General features: G+C 38.3%; 1 protein-coding gene across 2 annotated transcripts in view; it reads left to right on the forward strand.

The window, feature by feature from the left end:
- LOC125227058 (chitooligosaccharidolytic beta-N-acetylglucosaminidase) overlaps positions 1 to 6,885 on the forward strand; it is a 47,967-nt gene extending 41,082 nt beyond the window's left edge. For both annotated transcript variants that reach the window (XM_048131258.1, XM_048131251.1), the window contains exons 8-16: positions 62 to 183; positions 553 to 687; positions 1,172 to 1,277; positions 1,793 to 1,968; positions 2,061 to 2,159; positions 2,821 to 2,941; positions 3,346 to 3,438; positions 5,107 to 5,254; positions 6,085 to 6,885. In XM_048131258.1, coding sequence (XP_047987215.1) covers positions 62 to 183; positions 553 to 687; positions 1,172 to 1,277; positions 1,793 to 1,968; positions 2,061 to 2,159; positions 2,821 to 2,941; positions 3,346 to 3,438; positions 5,107 to 5,254; positions 6,085 to 6,169 — 1,085 coding nt within the window. In that variant the 3' untranslated portion in view covers positions 6,170 to 6,885. The remainder of the gene's footprint in view (positions 1 to 61; positions 184 to 552; positions 688 to 1,171; positions 1,278 to 1,792; positions 1,969 to 2,060; positions 2,160 to 2,820; positions 2,942 to 3,345; positions 3,439 to 5,106; positions 5,255 to 6,084) is intronic.
- The last annotated feature ends 9,515 nt before the right edge of the window (positions 6,886 to 16,400 follow it).

The following is a 16,400-nucleotide window of genomic DNA, read 5'->3' on the forward strand; positions in this document are numbered from 1 at the left end:
ACGCACTTGTATCGTAATGTACTATGTACTATTTTTAACCGACTTCTTTGTTCATCGATAGATGCTATGGCCGCCGTGAAGTTGAACACGTTCCACTGGCACATTACGGACAGCCAGAGTTTCCCCTTCGTGTCTGAGAAGAGACCGAACCTCTCCAAATATGGCGCCTATTCTCCTTCTAAGGTGATTTTAAAATGCCTTAGGTACCTAAATACTTTAGGAAAACCTCTTAATTGACATTAACACCCAAATATTAAAGATTAATGAAAATACTAGGTTAAGTTACCTAATTCAAACGTCGAAAAAAAAAAATGTTCATTTGTGGCATGTTCATTTTAGTTTTGGGATAAATATAGTTTGGCGTAAGGACCTAAGATGAAAATTGGACTACGAGTTGGAGACTCGTATGTTTCATTTTCAACATAAGTTCGTATTTTTTATCAATTCTCGCTCGGATGCACGAGCTTTTGCAACTTTGTTTTGAGATCTTATGATGTTGATGACTCTGAGAAAAACTAAGGTGTTTCATAAAACTCTGTTATGTGCTTGTAGTTGTACACCCCAGCGGCGATGCGCGAGGTTGTGGAGTATGGACGCGTGCGCGGCGTGCGCGTGCTGCCTGAGTTTGACGCGCCCGCGCACGTGGGCGAGGGCTGGCAGGACACCAACCTCACCGTCTGCTTCAAGGTAACCACGACCACAACTTCAATAAAGTCTCTCACCTTGACCGTCACTTTCTGTAATCCTGACTTTCACTGATGAAAATGTGTATCCGTCACTAATGCCCGTTTTCTTTCTAAATTTTTGACACATAGAGAAGTAAAAGTCACTCAATACATCAGACAAGGGTATCTCTGTCTGATGTATTCAATTTTCTATCACAATGATTGAAGATAGCTGTAACAGATTACAGTGGACACATTACTTAAAATTCAGAGGTCTTTTGTTCACATATCAGAAGTTCTTTTAAGAAATACTTACAAAAGTATTACATGGCGCAGTCGGTAGGATAACAATCACCCTATTTTTTTATTTTATTTTTTTATATACAAGAACGGCTTACCAATTACACTTGTACAAATACATACCCTGTTTGAACCCACAATGAAGTTTGCTTGAGTTTATCATGATATTATGTTAATTATGTGTAATTTATTTACTTTGTTGACAGGCGGAACCCTGGGCCTCGTTCTGTGTGGAACCTCCGTGTGGTCAGTTGAATCCAACGAAGGACGAGTTGTACGATGTGCTAGAAGACATTTACTCAGATATGGCAGGTATGATTCAATTTTTAAAAGGTTTTATTGAATAACATCAAATGTTGACGCGGGAAGCGTTAGAAATTTAACAGGTATCATTTTAGTGAGGGAAATGATCAACGTTCACGTGCTGATGTGTTGAAATTTAAAATTTAAAATCGCAAAAGCTTCCATTAGAAATGTCTTGGATTGCTTGTATTTCTGCTTATTAATTTGTATTTCTGTAATTTCAACTTACACAACACAGTTAGGCACGGCTAATTTTTGTTAGCCTAACCTAATTTAATAGTTACATACTTCGGTATTGAATTTGAATTAGTTTGGTATAATTTTCAACAATTATACAATTGTAATTGGCTATTCATACCTATGTAAGTAAGCTATAAGAACGCTTGTTACATTCTCATCGATTATTCGAATAAAAACCAGACCATTATACATTATTAACAGCGTAAATTATTCCACGTACAAGTAACTAAAAACACCAGGTTGTGTTGCATTTTTACGAACGTGACAAACACGTTTATTTCCAGAGATCTTCAAGCCTGACATCTTCCACATGGGTGGAGACGAGGTCAGCGAACGCTGCTGGAATGTGTCCGACGAAATCCAGCAGTTCATGATCCAGCACCGCTGGAACCTGGACAAATCCGGCTTCCTAGACCTGTGGGATTACTTCCAGAAGAAAGCTCAAGAGAAGGCATACACGGTCATTATAAACTTACTCTGGAATATTCTATCGATTCCTTCTATGTAATATTACTTATTATTTTTTGCATCATTTTCCAATTTTTATTTCAGGCATTTGGAAAGAAGCTCCCTTTGATCCTGTGGACGAGCACCTTGACGGACTATAGCTATGTTGACAAATACCTAAACAAGGATGATTACATCATTCAAGTGAGTCACGATTATTCAAATTAAGATAAAAATACGAAGTATATCTAAACAGGCCGCAATAACAATGTTCGATTGTTCGCGGAGAAAAAAATGCGGTGATTTAAGTTACCGAATCATTCCTGAATCATTATTAGGTGATTGAACGTTGGATATCGCAATCTCGTCATTTTGTTACACAAAAGCATTATGTCAGACGTCAGTGCGTTATATGTAGTAAGATCGTAACTGGATGCGTTAGCGTGGCTAGCACAATTAATTACGAATCATTGGACACCATTTTTCTTTCTCAGACAATATAATATTACATTACGAGTAGCGATTTCGCACGTCTATCGTACGAAGTTACGACCTGACAGGAAATGAACCACTTCTCGCACTAGTCCGCAAAAAAGCTCCATTTGTAATTCTGTACTAAAATCGTACATTACGATACAAGTGCGAAAAGAAGGAAGTTCGAAACGAGTGGCGATAAATTAAAACGCGACCGAAGGGAGTGTTTTAAATCGACACGAGTTACGAATTTCCTTTTCGCACGTGTATCGTACGACGTTTTTCAGTACAGATGGCCATTCGGTTTCGACCTGACATATAATGGACCACTTCTCGCACTAGTGCGTAAAAAAATCACCATCTGTACTGAAAACATCCTTTTCTATTTCAGGTATGGACAACGGGGGTAGACCCTCAAATCCAAGGATTACTTGCAAAGGGGTACCGCCTAATCATGTCCAACTACGATGCTTTGTACTTAGACTGCGGCTTTGGTGCCTGGGTGGGCGCAGGTTGGTATTCGAACTTAATATAACATTTTTGAGTTATCTACTAATAGTCATGACCTCATTTGAGTTAGTACAATCTCAAATAAGTAAAAAATAACCGCCACTTGTCTATACAATAATGTCGACAAATAGTAACAGGTGGTAAAATAATACTTAAAATTGTAATTAGACATGGTAGACTGTGCAGATATTAGGACACCTTAGTTTATCATTTATACAATAGTCCTTGTGTAAATGGATTCGTGAATATTAATATGTGGTATTTAAGAAAAGACAATACATTTTCACGACGTTTCCATTGTTCCTTAAATCTATTTGCTCTAGTAATTTTGCTTAACGGTTTTGTAGGTACCTATGTGCGTTGCGTACCTCTTTTGCTAACTATATACCTATTCATATATTTTCAGGAAACAACTGGTGCTCTCCCTACATTGGCTGGCAGAAAGTTTACGATAACAGCATAGCAGTTATGGCTCCGGAGAACAAGGATCTTGTTCTAGGTAAAGGGTTGTTGTTATTGGTCTTCATCAAAAAAAAAAAATTGCCTAAAGCACTAAGTATACTCGTACAGTCGCCGGCTAGGAACCGGGTCTTGACGTGGGCTTACTGAATGTACGGACAAGGTACAATCAGCGCCGGCCCGTGCACTCGATCAGGGTAGAGCGAGTTTGAGTTTCGGCGCCCTTGGGAAGAAGTTTCACGACGTATATAAAAAAAAAATTCATAGTAATGCCGTAATTTGAAGATCAACGCAATACCTACATAATTTATGGATTACATCATCATATATAGTAGGTAAAGGTATCGACTTGTATTTAATCATTACAATCTCATACTGGCTTTATAATTTTGTGCACCAAACTAACTATCTCTGTTTTGCCCAATGGTTGACTGGTAGAGAATTCCTTAAGGCGTTAAGTCCGCCATTTGTACTTTTTGTTTATAATTTGTGCAATAAAGATTAAATAAATAAATACAGAGTACGAAAGGGACAAGGGTTGATGTGGGGCTGAAAGTGGATATCATGTACATAAAATAACAAACAAAATGGAGTACCTACTATAGTGGCCAAGTCATGAAAGCAGACTTGAAATAAAAACGCGAGAGCGGAATTTTTCCTAAAAGAGAGCGACAGAAATAGTAAGCGATTTTTTTTGACAATTTGTTAAGACTCAACTCCTCAGAGATGCCTCAGAGCAATAAATACTTTTTCTTAAATCTATGCTTAACTCTAGCGGAGAAGCAGCCAGCTTCCAAGCTTTTATCAACTGCAGAGCTGCGGTCTTTGGCATATTTTGGGGTATTTTGACTTCACAGGGCGTTCCCGATTTTTAGGCCTTATATTTTGCCATCACTATTATTTCTATAATACTAAGAGTTATAATTAAGACTTTACCCGCGAACTCGATCGTCACCGTCGGGATGCCCATATCGGTAGTTTGCCACTCCTTCGGAATCTTATAGTCCTTTGAAGTTCGCTCATCATCTCCTATGACTCACTAAATTGCGCCTCTCTGAGTCGTTTTTGCGCCTTTGGCTTTATGAGGAGATCCGCTTTGGACTATCGAAAAGACTCATATTTTTGCATTTGGATAACGTAACTTTGTCGTTGGGCCGCACAACAATGTGGTTCGTCAAGGGCTAGAATCCTCCTTTTACGGCGCCCTAGCAACAGCGCCCTTTTGAATGTTGGTACATGTTGGCAATGTGGTGCAACTTTCCACTTAATCTGAATTACATACAGATTTTCAATAGCTGGATTAATTCCCGACTCCTCTCGCCATTTTGTGATATGCGCGCCCACGCAATGTATAATTTTTTTGTATTGATTTTTTCACATTCTCGATTTCGGCGCCCCCGTATCATGTGGCGCCTAGAGCGGCCGTTCCACTCGCTCTACCCTTAATCCGGCCCTGGGTACAATTATTAAATAAAGACATGAACAAAGTGCCAAGAATATGTACACCCTACCACTGGTGAGCGAGTTGAAGGCGAAGCAAGCGCTCAGCTAGGTACGTTGCGCTGTGGCCTCGCTTCGTCACTATTTCGGTATGATGTACCTTTCTTTGAATTTTCGGTACGGTTCCAATACGACAGGCCTGCGAGTCCTGCGTCGATAGTCATTTGTTTAGTAATCTGTTTCTGAGTTACGGATGATTGCCCCACAGGAGGTGAAGCAGCCCTGTGGTCCGAGCAGTCAGACACGGCCACGCTGGATCAGCGATTATGGCCGCGCGCCGCCGCACTGGCCGAGCGGCTGTGGACGGAGCCTCCTACCACGTGGCTGGACGCCGAGCACCGTATGCTGCACACAAGGTGAACACTCCTCTCTCTTTCTCTTTGTGCTAGAGTATCATAATTGAAGTAGTCAGACACGGCCACGCTGGATCAGCGGCTGTGGCCACGCGCCACCGCGCTGGCCGAGCGGCTCTGGACGGAGCCCCCTACCACGTGGTTGGACGCTGAGCACCGTATGCTGTACACGAGGTAAATGCTCAGCTCTCACTCTCTATTTATGCTATGGTTTCATAACTGGAACAGTCGGACACGGTCTCGCCGGAGCAGTGAATGTGGCAGTGCGCCCCCGCTCTGGCCGAGCGGCTCAGGGCCGAGCCTCCTACCACGTGTCTGGACGCCGAGCACCGTATGCTGCACAGGTGAAGCCATCCTCTCTCTCTCTCTTTCTGATAGGGTTTCATAACTGGTGACGGCTAGGGTTTCATAACCGCTAGCCACGTTGGACCAGCGGCTATGGCTCGCTGGCCGAGAGTCCTCCACCACGTGGCTAGACGCCGAGCATCGTCTGATGCACACGATGTGAACTCACCTCTCTCACTCTTTTGCTACATACAATTTCATAACACGGCGTTTTGGCACGCTATCGGCTTTTGGAACTAATCCCAGGCTATGGCAAAGTCACCCACTTTTAATGGAAGGGACTGCCATCTGCCCTTCCAACCCAGAGGGCACACTTTTAGGCGGACATTAGTCAGTTTTCCTCATTATGTTTCCTTCGCTGAAAAGCGACTGGCAAATTTAAATAAAATATCTATTAACATTGCGTACATAAGTCCCGAAAAACTCATCTACTTCATAATTTTCAAAAATTGTATCATAATCTGTAAGCATTTTATTTTATTTAACAGAGAACGTCTCGTCCGCATGGGAATCCAAGCCGAGTCCATCCAGCCGGAATGGTGCTACCAGAACGAAGGATATTGCTACAGATAAGCAGCAACCGTCCAACATTTCCACGCGGCAGCATTTCTATCTTTGTGAAATATTTATGACTTATGAGTCGAAATAAAATAATTCAATTATGTATAGATATAAGGTTATTAATTGTAACAATTCTTAAAGAATTCTATAAGTGTATAAAATGCCAGACTTTCTGTGAAATTGATTAGCACATGTAATCAAACATTATATCAAAGAAACGTAATTTTTAATTTCGTGATTTAAGGTCTTGATAAGTACCTATTACAAAAGGGCTCGTTTTCTTAGATTTGACGTCTCAATTTATTTTCATAGATCTGACTAAAGTTTAGCAAAACTTAATTTCAACATTCCATAAAGTTTTCACTTATTTCGCTTTTAGATTGTAATTAAGAGTTATTAGAACATGAATAAATATTATAATACTTATTAAACTGTCAATATAATTATGACAAATTCACAGATATTGTGGGGTTTGGAATACAAATGCACGCTGTGCTAACTATTAGTGATTCTATTGCCTTTGCATTAATAAGTAGGTAATGAAGAGTAGGTGCAGAAAACTTCGTGTATTTACAAGTATTTTTAGCTGCTAAAGTGGCGTAGTGTTTACTGCGATATAATGCAATAGAACAAATCGAATACTTAATATTGCTCTGATTGCATGTATTTTTTTTTGGAATTAATTATCTACATATAAATCCTATTTCAATATATTTATTATTATACAATATTTGTTTACTTTATTACTTTAGTTTTAATGGATCGTATACTTACTTACCTACACAAAAACATGTGCAGATACTGCAGATGCTTTTGAACACCTCACTCGTTTAGCACTTCTAGGTATGTACCTATACGTAATAGTACATTACATCAGAGGCCGGGAAAATGAGGATTTCCGGCCAAGTGGGTATATACGGCCGAGGGATACGAGGCCGGGAATCCGTTTTCACGCCGAGGCATGTATAGTGCTTTTCTCAAACATACAATGAAATAAAAAAAAAATGCTCTAAAGGACAATATTTTATAAAAAAAAGATACTTTGCAGGCCTAGGCCTGAAAAATAATATGAAATCCCTTTATAGTCCTCTCGAGTTGTTGCGCCCAAAAAGCGATACTTCCCAGCCCATTTTAAGGAACGTAAAGACAATATTTCATTGCATGTTTGAGAAAATTAATTTTATATACCAACCTCCTCGGTCCCATGGATGCATTTCTGTAGTATCTATGTACCTAAGTAAATGTCATTCGTGTTAGGAACTGTGTGATACTATACAGCACGACCACGGATGATTTTATTAATTCTGATGCGGTACAAATTCACGAAAAAAATGTACTTTTTTGTACTGACGTTTAAAAAAAATGTACCCTTATGATTTTGGAGTTTCGACATAGGGCCCGTGGTCGTGCTAGGTAGGTACTCCCTGGCACGACCACACTATATTTAATGAGATTTTAAATTTCTGTTGCAGTACAAATTCACGAAAAAAATGTACTTTTTTGTACTTACCTTTAAAAAAAAATACCCTCGTGGTTTCGGAGTTTTGACATGGGGTGTGGTCGTGCTAGATAGGTGGTACTTCCTGGCACGACCACACTATATTTAATGATTTTTTAAATTTCTGTAGTGGTACAAATTCACGAAAAAAAATGTACTTTTCTGTACTTACCTTTTTATAAAAAGTACCCTCATGGTTTCGGAGTTTCGACATGGGTTATGGTCGTGCTAGATAGGTGGGCGGTTCTCAGGGATGACGTTCGGTGCCTGATTTCGGTGCTGATTTTTATTTACTACTTTATTGATATGTCAGTCAATTTACTAAAATCTAGCCTAAATATAAAAAATATTGGTGGTGGAGGCCTCCATTAGAACCTTATAGTTTGTAAGAAATCTGACATTTTAAAATCACCGAAATTATGTATGGGCACTGTAATCAATTTGCCCCACCGAATTCAATTTTTTACACATTATTCCACATTTCAACTTAATATATAACTTATTATTCAATTTAATGATATTTTTCATTTTAATTCGATGAAAGGTCATGTAAAAAGGCTCATAATCGCGCAATTTTACTAAATTTAACATGGTAATATGCTAGTCATTATCGAGTAGAGAATTTTGTACTCATAGAGTGGCTTAATTTGCTTAGAAACATAGTTCTATGTTATTACAAGGTACATCCTACTATTTAAGTATGAAATATTAGAAAATAATGGACATTTAATCAGTTTATAACGTGGCAATCGAAGTCGGTGGTTACTTTTTTTGATATCGGTGGTCAAAAAATCCACCGAAACCACGGAAATCAACTCCACTGATATCAAATTTTATAGCTTTTTTGGAGATAACTGCAATAGCATGCATGATACAGAGGAGATGTTATAATGACGTAATAACATACTTTCAAGGATTTGTTAGTACCTTACATAACGACAAATGGACCTAAACTGTGGGAGTAAATTGATCCACCGAATCTTAAAAAACATGGGACCAAACCTAGCGAACGACTGAGAAACCTTCAAAAAGTCCCCTTTATAAAACGGTACTTCATCTCCTCTACACTGAATGGTTAAAACATAGCTAAAACTAACTATATTTGTGCTACTACGTCCCTGATCTACTAATTTGTAAGAGTAATGTCATGTTTAAAAAATTACACCGAAATCAGTCACTAGCCCGAGACACATGGTAAATTTGTCTTTACTCGATGAGTTTAGCTAACATATTATTTTTATATAGAAAATATGATAGGTTAACTAATACCTTATACGTGAATATCTATAACAACTGCGATCAACAACTCCATTTTGAGTTATGATTTTTTGTTTTGCAAATTCTGACTGCGGGACACGCCCACCGACGGTCATTTTTGGCATTTAATATTTTATTACTCATATCATACAAATAATAAATAAATAATGTTAAGGTGTACCAAATAGAACAGAGGCTAAAGATTATGCCTAATTTAATTCAGATTTTTAGAACAGTCCGTTCTGACTTTTTTTGCCTCGGACACGTAAAAACGCGCCTCCTGAGAAATGCCCAGGTACTCCCTGGCACGACCGCACTAAGTTTTTGAAGTAATTTACATAGTACAATTTCAAAACACTTGTTTAGTATTCATTTGACCATCAAATTAAACATAAATATAGTGTGGTCGTGCCAGGAAGTACCACCTATCTAGCACGACCACACCCCATGTCAAAACTCCGAAACCATGAGGGTATTTTTTTTAAAAGGTAAGTACATAAAAGTACATTTTTTTTCGTGAATTTGTACTGCAACAGAAATTTAAAATCTCATTAAATATAGTGTGGTCGTGCCAGGGAGTACCTACCTAGCACGACTCCGGGCCCTATGTCGAAACTCCAAAATCATAAGGGTACATTTTTTTTAAACGTCAGTACAAAAAAGTACATTTTATTTCGTGAATTTGGTACCGCATCAGAATTAATAAAATCATCCGTGGTCGTGCTGTATAGTATCACACTAGGTACTTACTACTTAGGAAAGGGTTTATAATGGTAGGGATCATAATAATTATGAAATTTTAAAAACTAGCTTTTGACCGCGGCTTCGCTCGCGTTAGAAAGAGACAAAAAGTAGCATATGTCACTGTCCATCCCTTCAACTATCTCCACTTAAAAAATCACGTCAATTCGTCGCTCCGCTTTGCCGTGAAAGACGGACAAACAAACAGACACACACACTTTCCCATTTATAATATTAGTATGGATACCTAAGACCTGCTCGTATAATTAGTTTCGATGTGTCTTAATTTCTTATCAACGCCGTTACGTTATAAAAATGAACGGCTTGTAATTGCGATTGCAACATGCATTGTATTGCACAAAACGATTTAATTGTTTCATTAGTAGCTTTTATATTATCGATCAATTAATTGTATGGTAGACATGAACGTTTTATTATAGTTTGGTTTCGTATGACATGGTGACTCAATATGTTTTAGGAAAAAAATAATTTTGGTAGGTACCTACAAGCCTTTGGAGGTATCTAACTATACAAAATACTTTCATTCAACAGGCAACGAAATATAAGAACTTTAATAGTTATTTGTTTTACAAGGGGGCAAAGTTGTTGTTTAACCGCACGTGCCAATATTGATACCCGAGCAAGCGAAAGATTCCAATATTGAACCGCGAGCGTAGCGAGTGGTTCAAAAAGTGGAATCTTGAGCGTTGCGAGGGTCTCAAGGCACGAAGGTTAAACAAACTTTGCCACCGAGTGAAACACAAAATTTTTCACCACACCAACACGAACAAAATACTGACTATAAAACATCAAACTAAATCAAATCTATCAATCTAATCATTCAAAATCATCATTTACACGTAAATTAGGTATACCAGCCAGCTCAAGGCATCAAGTTAAAATTTGTATGAAATTACTTTGCACTCTTGTGGATAAAATGCAATTTTGCTATCTGTTTTCGAATAGCAAAGTAAGCCTTTACCGGTTGGTGTGTTGAAAACGTAATTACGTCACTATGTTTTATGCCCTCAGCCACATCCTGTCTTCATCATCAGATCATCTCCATGTCATGACATTACTTTGTCATCCGATTTAGGTAGGTACATAAGCAAGATTTCACCTTAATACGGAAAGTAAGTAGGTGAACATTTTACATCGTGTATTTATCGTCGTCATCGTCATTTTTAGTCGTGTTCATAAATGTGCAAAATTTTTTCACGGATAAGGTGAAGAAATTTACCTACACATGAACTCGATTGAACCTACAATGTACTTTTAAATCAAAATTAAAATTTGTAGGTAATAAGGGCATCGATGAAAATGCAACTAACTTGGTACGTAGATGTAGGTATATCTAACTGAATACCTACTAAACATTTATTTTGGTAGCAATAGTTGTTACTTAGGTATAAGTAGGTAGCGTATGTAATTCCAATTGCTCACCGATTAAAGGCAAAACTATCTACATTAGCCGTAGTTGTTATGTTTCAATAAATCACGCTAAACAGGTTCAATCGAATCCTTCAGTTGACTTTCAACTTTTAACTCAGGTTTTTAGAAACCTTTGAAATTATAAATATCGCTTATGCTTTTAACGCCTTATTTAATTTCGCTTCGCTCTACCACAATACTTAGCTATGTCGCGTGGAAAGTGCGCGAAAACCTACCCAGGTTCTTCAGGTGTTGCTATACCTACTGGAATGACAAGTTATTTCGGACAGGAGGAGGTCACTCTATTCTATGCACGCTGGGATCTTGCGCTTTAGCATCAGAGGGGTTTTAGTGAGTAAACCATGCCTAGGGAGTCCCTGATCATTCCAGGTCCTTAACTCGTTACTTATCCCTCTTAAAAAAAGGGTGCCCGGCCTTTACAAGGTTGAATTTAGTATTTGGAAAAAAATACGGGTGTTCTGAGTAATGACGTCAGCTGTAACCTAACCTGTGTCAGTTTGATATTTACTATGCTGATACTTGGATGATACCGACCTGAGCAGGGGCACTGGATGCCTACATAATTTGAATTAACCACTTGCATCTGGAATACAATAAGCCTTAATTATGTGTTTTATCGAGTTCCAATATGTCACGTCCAACTTTATGCTATTGCACCTGACACTGGCCATGTCACGAAAAGGTACGATTACGTATCTTCACATAACACGCGTCAATATCTATTCAATGTATTGTTGGGCAATCGTTTATAATAAAAAGGCCTATAATATTTTGAGTGTGTTAGTTCTACGAAACTTTTAAGCATTTTTCTTTTCGTGCGTATCGAGTCATCAACATTATGCACGTAAGGGAATTATTCTGCTTTGTGTGCATTTGCTTTTAATGCAGGTAAGTAATTAATTATTGATTGCCCTACTATCAAATGTCTACTATTTTCCTATCGAAATAGGATATAGGCATTTTGTAAGAATACAGTATTATTTTATAAACGAAATACCGATCTTGCGATTCCGTAATTATTTACTAAAAAGGATGTTGCACCTAAATAATAGTCCGCCTAACCTAATTTATAATTAACTAACTCCTCAACCTCGACTCATGTTTGATATTCCTGAAAAAGATCAATGAAGGTATTTTCATGGCACCATTACTGATTATGCCCGAGAATAGGTATAGATATGTACCTACTTAAATATTTTCCACACTGTATTAGGTACTAATGTACAAGTTTTTGTTAAAAAAAACATATTTGTATTTATTTAATCCACTTTAGTAGGTAGATCAGTTTTGAGTCACATTCGCTTAGAGAGCAATCTAATATGAATCTTATTTTCGAACAATAAAATTAAAATTCTAATCGTCATTTATACATAATTATATGTATGAAGTTTGGAAAAGGGTAAATCATAACATAAACGGTCCATCATCTCATCATTAACGTACCTATACAGAGTGGGGCCTGTAACAAAGGCGAAGAATTGAACTCTAGGCTATTCTCCTTATACTGATCAACATTTGTTCGGCGACTTTTAAAAATAACTTGTATTTTGATTTTTATCACCCTTGAAAGTTTTTTCTAAGAGGTAATGTATTGCGAATTCTGTTAAGTTTAAAGTGTGACAGACAACGTCAATGACAACAATAATGGCGTACATTGAAGCTAATATTTATTTTGTATGAAAAATTAAAAATTTAAAGACTTCGTAATTTTTAAAAGTCACTGAACAAATGTTGATCAGTATAAGGAGAATAGCCTACAGTTCAATTCTTCGCCTTTGTTACAGGCCCCACTCTGTATATATAGGTACAGTCACCGGCATAAATATATGATGATTTTTCTAGGTGTCCTACCTTGTCACTTGGTACCTGACCCTCTAGCGCAACTTGCCTTGTCGCGCGCGAGTCCATACTTGAAGTCGCGCTTGATGTATGGACTCGCGCGCAACAAGGCATGTTGTGCTAAAGGGTCTGGGTGCGTAGCCGAATGGCACTAACGCTCACGAAACGAAACGCTAGTAGATATCTATCCCTGTCGCTCTTGCGTATTGGCGCGACAGAGCCGGACTACGTTTCGTTTTCGTTTGGCGTCGGAGAAATGCCATTCGGCTACGGGGCCAGGGTGGCTAGCCGAATGGCACAAACGCTCACGAAACGCTCACGAAACGAAGCGCTAGTAGATATCTATCTCTATCGCGCTTGCGTATTGGCGCGACAGAGCCAGCGGCGTATCGCTTTCGTTTGGCGTCGGAGAAATGCCATTCGGCTACGGGGCCTGGGTGGCTAGCCGAATGGCACAATCGCTCACGAAACGCTCACGAAACGAAGCCACAGTATAAGGATATATCAGTAGTTAATCTCCGGCAGCGGCGGCGCGGTCGTTACTACTGCGCAAGGTCACGCAGGGTTGTACCTGTGCTACTGTCCTACTCGTAGTAACTGTGTATGGCGCTATGCTAGTACCAACGCTCTTTCTACCTTTTTATCTAATAAAGATTCAAGTACGTATTTGTTTCTTAAATACTGACGAAATCATATTTACATAAAATGTTTGAATAGATGTTTGCACAATATTTAAGTAGGTACCAAACTTTCGAGCTAGATAGATCGCAGCATCTACCTAAATGTCGTTACAGATAAATCCTTATTGATTTTAATGTGTCATTCTAGCTTTAAATCTCACTTTTACGCCATTTACGTAAGCAATAATGTACCTGGGTGATTCTAAGTTAAGAGGTAATACGTTGTATGGAGAAACGGCGCGAACTTTTTTGTTGTTTTTTACCTATTTGTTTATTTGTATTAGTTAAAACTGCCAATTTGAAGTGTTTACAAAGAGGACCAGTCAATTTATTTGTTTTATCGTGTTTTATCAGCGACCAGGGGAAATACTCAGTCCAGGGGAGATACTGTTGCACAGGGGAGGATACTTTGTGAGCAGGGAAGAGACAGTTGTATGAAAAATTTAGTTTTATTTTTAAGAATTAACTCTATTTATTGTTTTTATTATAATTATTGATTATTTATACTCAGACTTTACATTTCATAACATTCTTACAGCAAGAAAAGTGATAATTCCTTAATGAGTTGTCTTATTTTTCACTTCTCCATATTATCCATTAAAACAAAAATAATTTTAATGTACAATCAATAGGCAACAAGTAAACAAAAACCTATCCTATTAATATCAGTATTAAACCTTTTTATTAAACAGCTTCACGAAAATTTCATATGAAGTTGAATGTGAATGTGTCCTCTTTTTTTCTTAATAGTTGCGTTTTTCTGGAAAGAAAACCTTCTATCGTAAAGCTAAAATAAAAATAGGTACAACGCTAAACAAAGGTTAAGAGAAAACGGAAATAAAAATAATCAAAACTAGTGCAAAAGTATCTCCCCTGGCTTTTTTGATACGCCAGGGGAGATACATTTTTGATGAAAATCAAAAATAGCTGTAAAAGTGTTTCTCGTACGCAATTCATAAATAAACGTAACAATATATTCAACATTTACAGTGGATATTGTTATATATATTAGTATTTAAACAAATGATTGTGAAATAAAAGTGACCAGAGGAAAGACTGCATTCACTCAACATTTCTGTACCCAGCGAGTGCCGTGGCCGAAATAATCAACAAAACGGATGCATAGTTGCCTTACGCGCCTCTTGACGGTAACTTCACATAACACCCTGTGTATTAGAGGACAGAACCTCCACAGATTAACAAATTAAACCGACTTTTGAACGAAAACTAAAAAGCCAGGGGACGAGACACGAAACACGTAGGACAAAGTTTGGAGTTCATAATTGTTGTTAAATACAGTAATATAAGAAATTCCACTCATAAAATACTGTTCCTTAGTTATTTATGTTTGTAAAATTAAGGCTATTAAAATAATAAGTGAATTTTAACAAAGTCATAATTACTTGTTGACAAATAAATTCGGTTGGGGGACAGGCCAGGGGAGAGACATTTTTCCTACATTAGAGCTGATTGTGACTAATTTATATGAATTTCTGTAATAATTTTGAGTGCCCAGGTAGAAAACATTTAGTTTTATAAAATAAATATGTTATTATGAAGTATTATCTTGAAAAAATATATTTTTTTGTCAGTGCCGTCGAAAGTACCTCTTAACTTAGAATCACCCACCTAACACTGCAAAAATATAACAACCACTTACTTTTCTGGGTGTCTAGGAATTCTAAAGAATGACATTTCCGCATTTTGAGAACTTTCCATACACCCATAAACACTACAGTAACGAAAATATGTCTTCGGTGCTGACGTCATTTTCTCCCGAACTCAACACGTCAACACAGCGCGCAAACGCGGCCCCGACTGTTCAGCCCAATAATCACCAGTTTCGCATGTTTTCGCCGCATGCGAGGGGAGGGAGGGGGACACACCGCGCGGCGTGAAGTTTGTAAGAAGAGTTATTACTGGTTTTATACTGTGACGAAGCGCTAGTAGATATCTATCTCTATCGCGCTTGCGTATTGGCGCGACAGAGCCAGCTGCGTATCGCTTTCGTTTGGCGTCGGAGAAATGCCATTCGGCTACGGGGCCTGGTGTTTGAAATGGCGGCATAAGAAATTGTCAAATGATTAACAGCGACAAATCTATTGACTTGATAGCAAGTCAGCAGCTGGTTAACAAATGTTAATCAAGTTATCAGCTACAGGTACAGTCAACCAATTGGAACCCTAGGCCACAGTAGAACTATGTCATATTGACGTTATAAATCAGATTGTAAGAAATCTCTTACTGCTTATCATTTCGACATGGTTGTAGAGTGGCCTAGGGTTCCAATTGGTTGACTGTACATTCTATTTATTTCTTGGAGCTCCGTAGGCGTAAACGGACAAGGTTCACGATGACACGCTAGGCGTTCAACAAAAAAAGGCTTAAAAATTCAACCACTTTCCTTATGCTGCATATACAAGAACATATAATATGGTTCAGCAAACATTCGCGATAGGCTATAATTTTCCTTGGATCACGAGGGATGGTGTCCCGAATATTCATCGAATCCCTCTACATGTTTGGATGCACGTTTATAAAATGTACTTTCAACATTGTTGCAGCAAGTGTTCTCCCAAGCCAAGCAGCCAATTACGCTCAAGGACCTCAGTCAGGGCTGCGGTTCGTTCATGGTCAGCAGTACAGCCCCCATGGAGCCTAAAGGTATCACCGTCTGCTCCGACAAACTCACCCTGACTGCTCCCATCCCCATCCAGAACCCCTGTGCGACTCCTGCACAACCTGTATGTGAAAGCGGCTAAATAACAAATTATTG

The sequence above is a fragment of the Leguminivora glycinivorella genome, chromosome 1, assembly GCF_023078275.1.
Source record: "Leguminivora glycinivorella isolate SPB_JAAS2020 chromosome 1, LegGlyc_1.1, whole genome shotgun sequence".
Classification (NCBI taxonomy): Eukaryota; Metazoa; Arthropoda; class Insecta; order Lepidoptera; family Tortricidae; genus Leguminivora; species Leguminivora glycinivorella.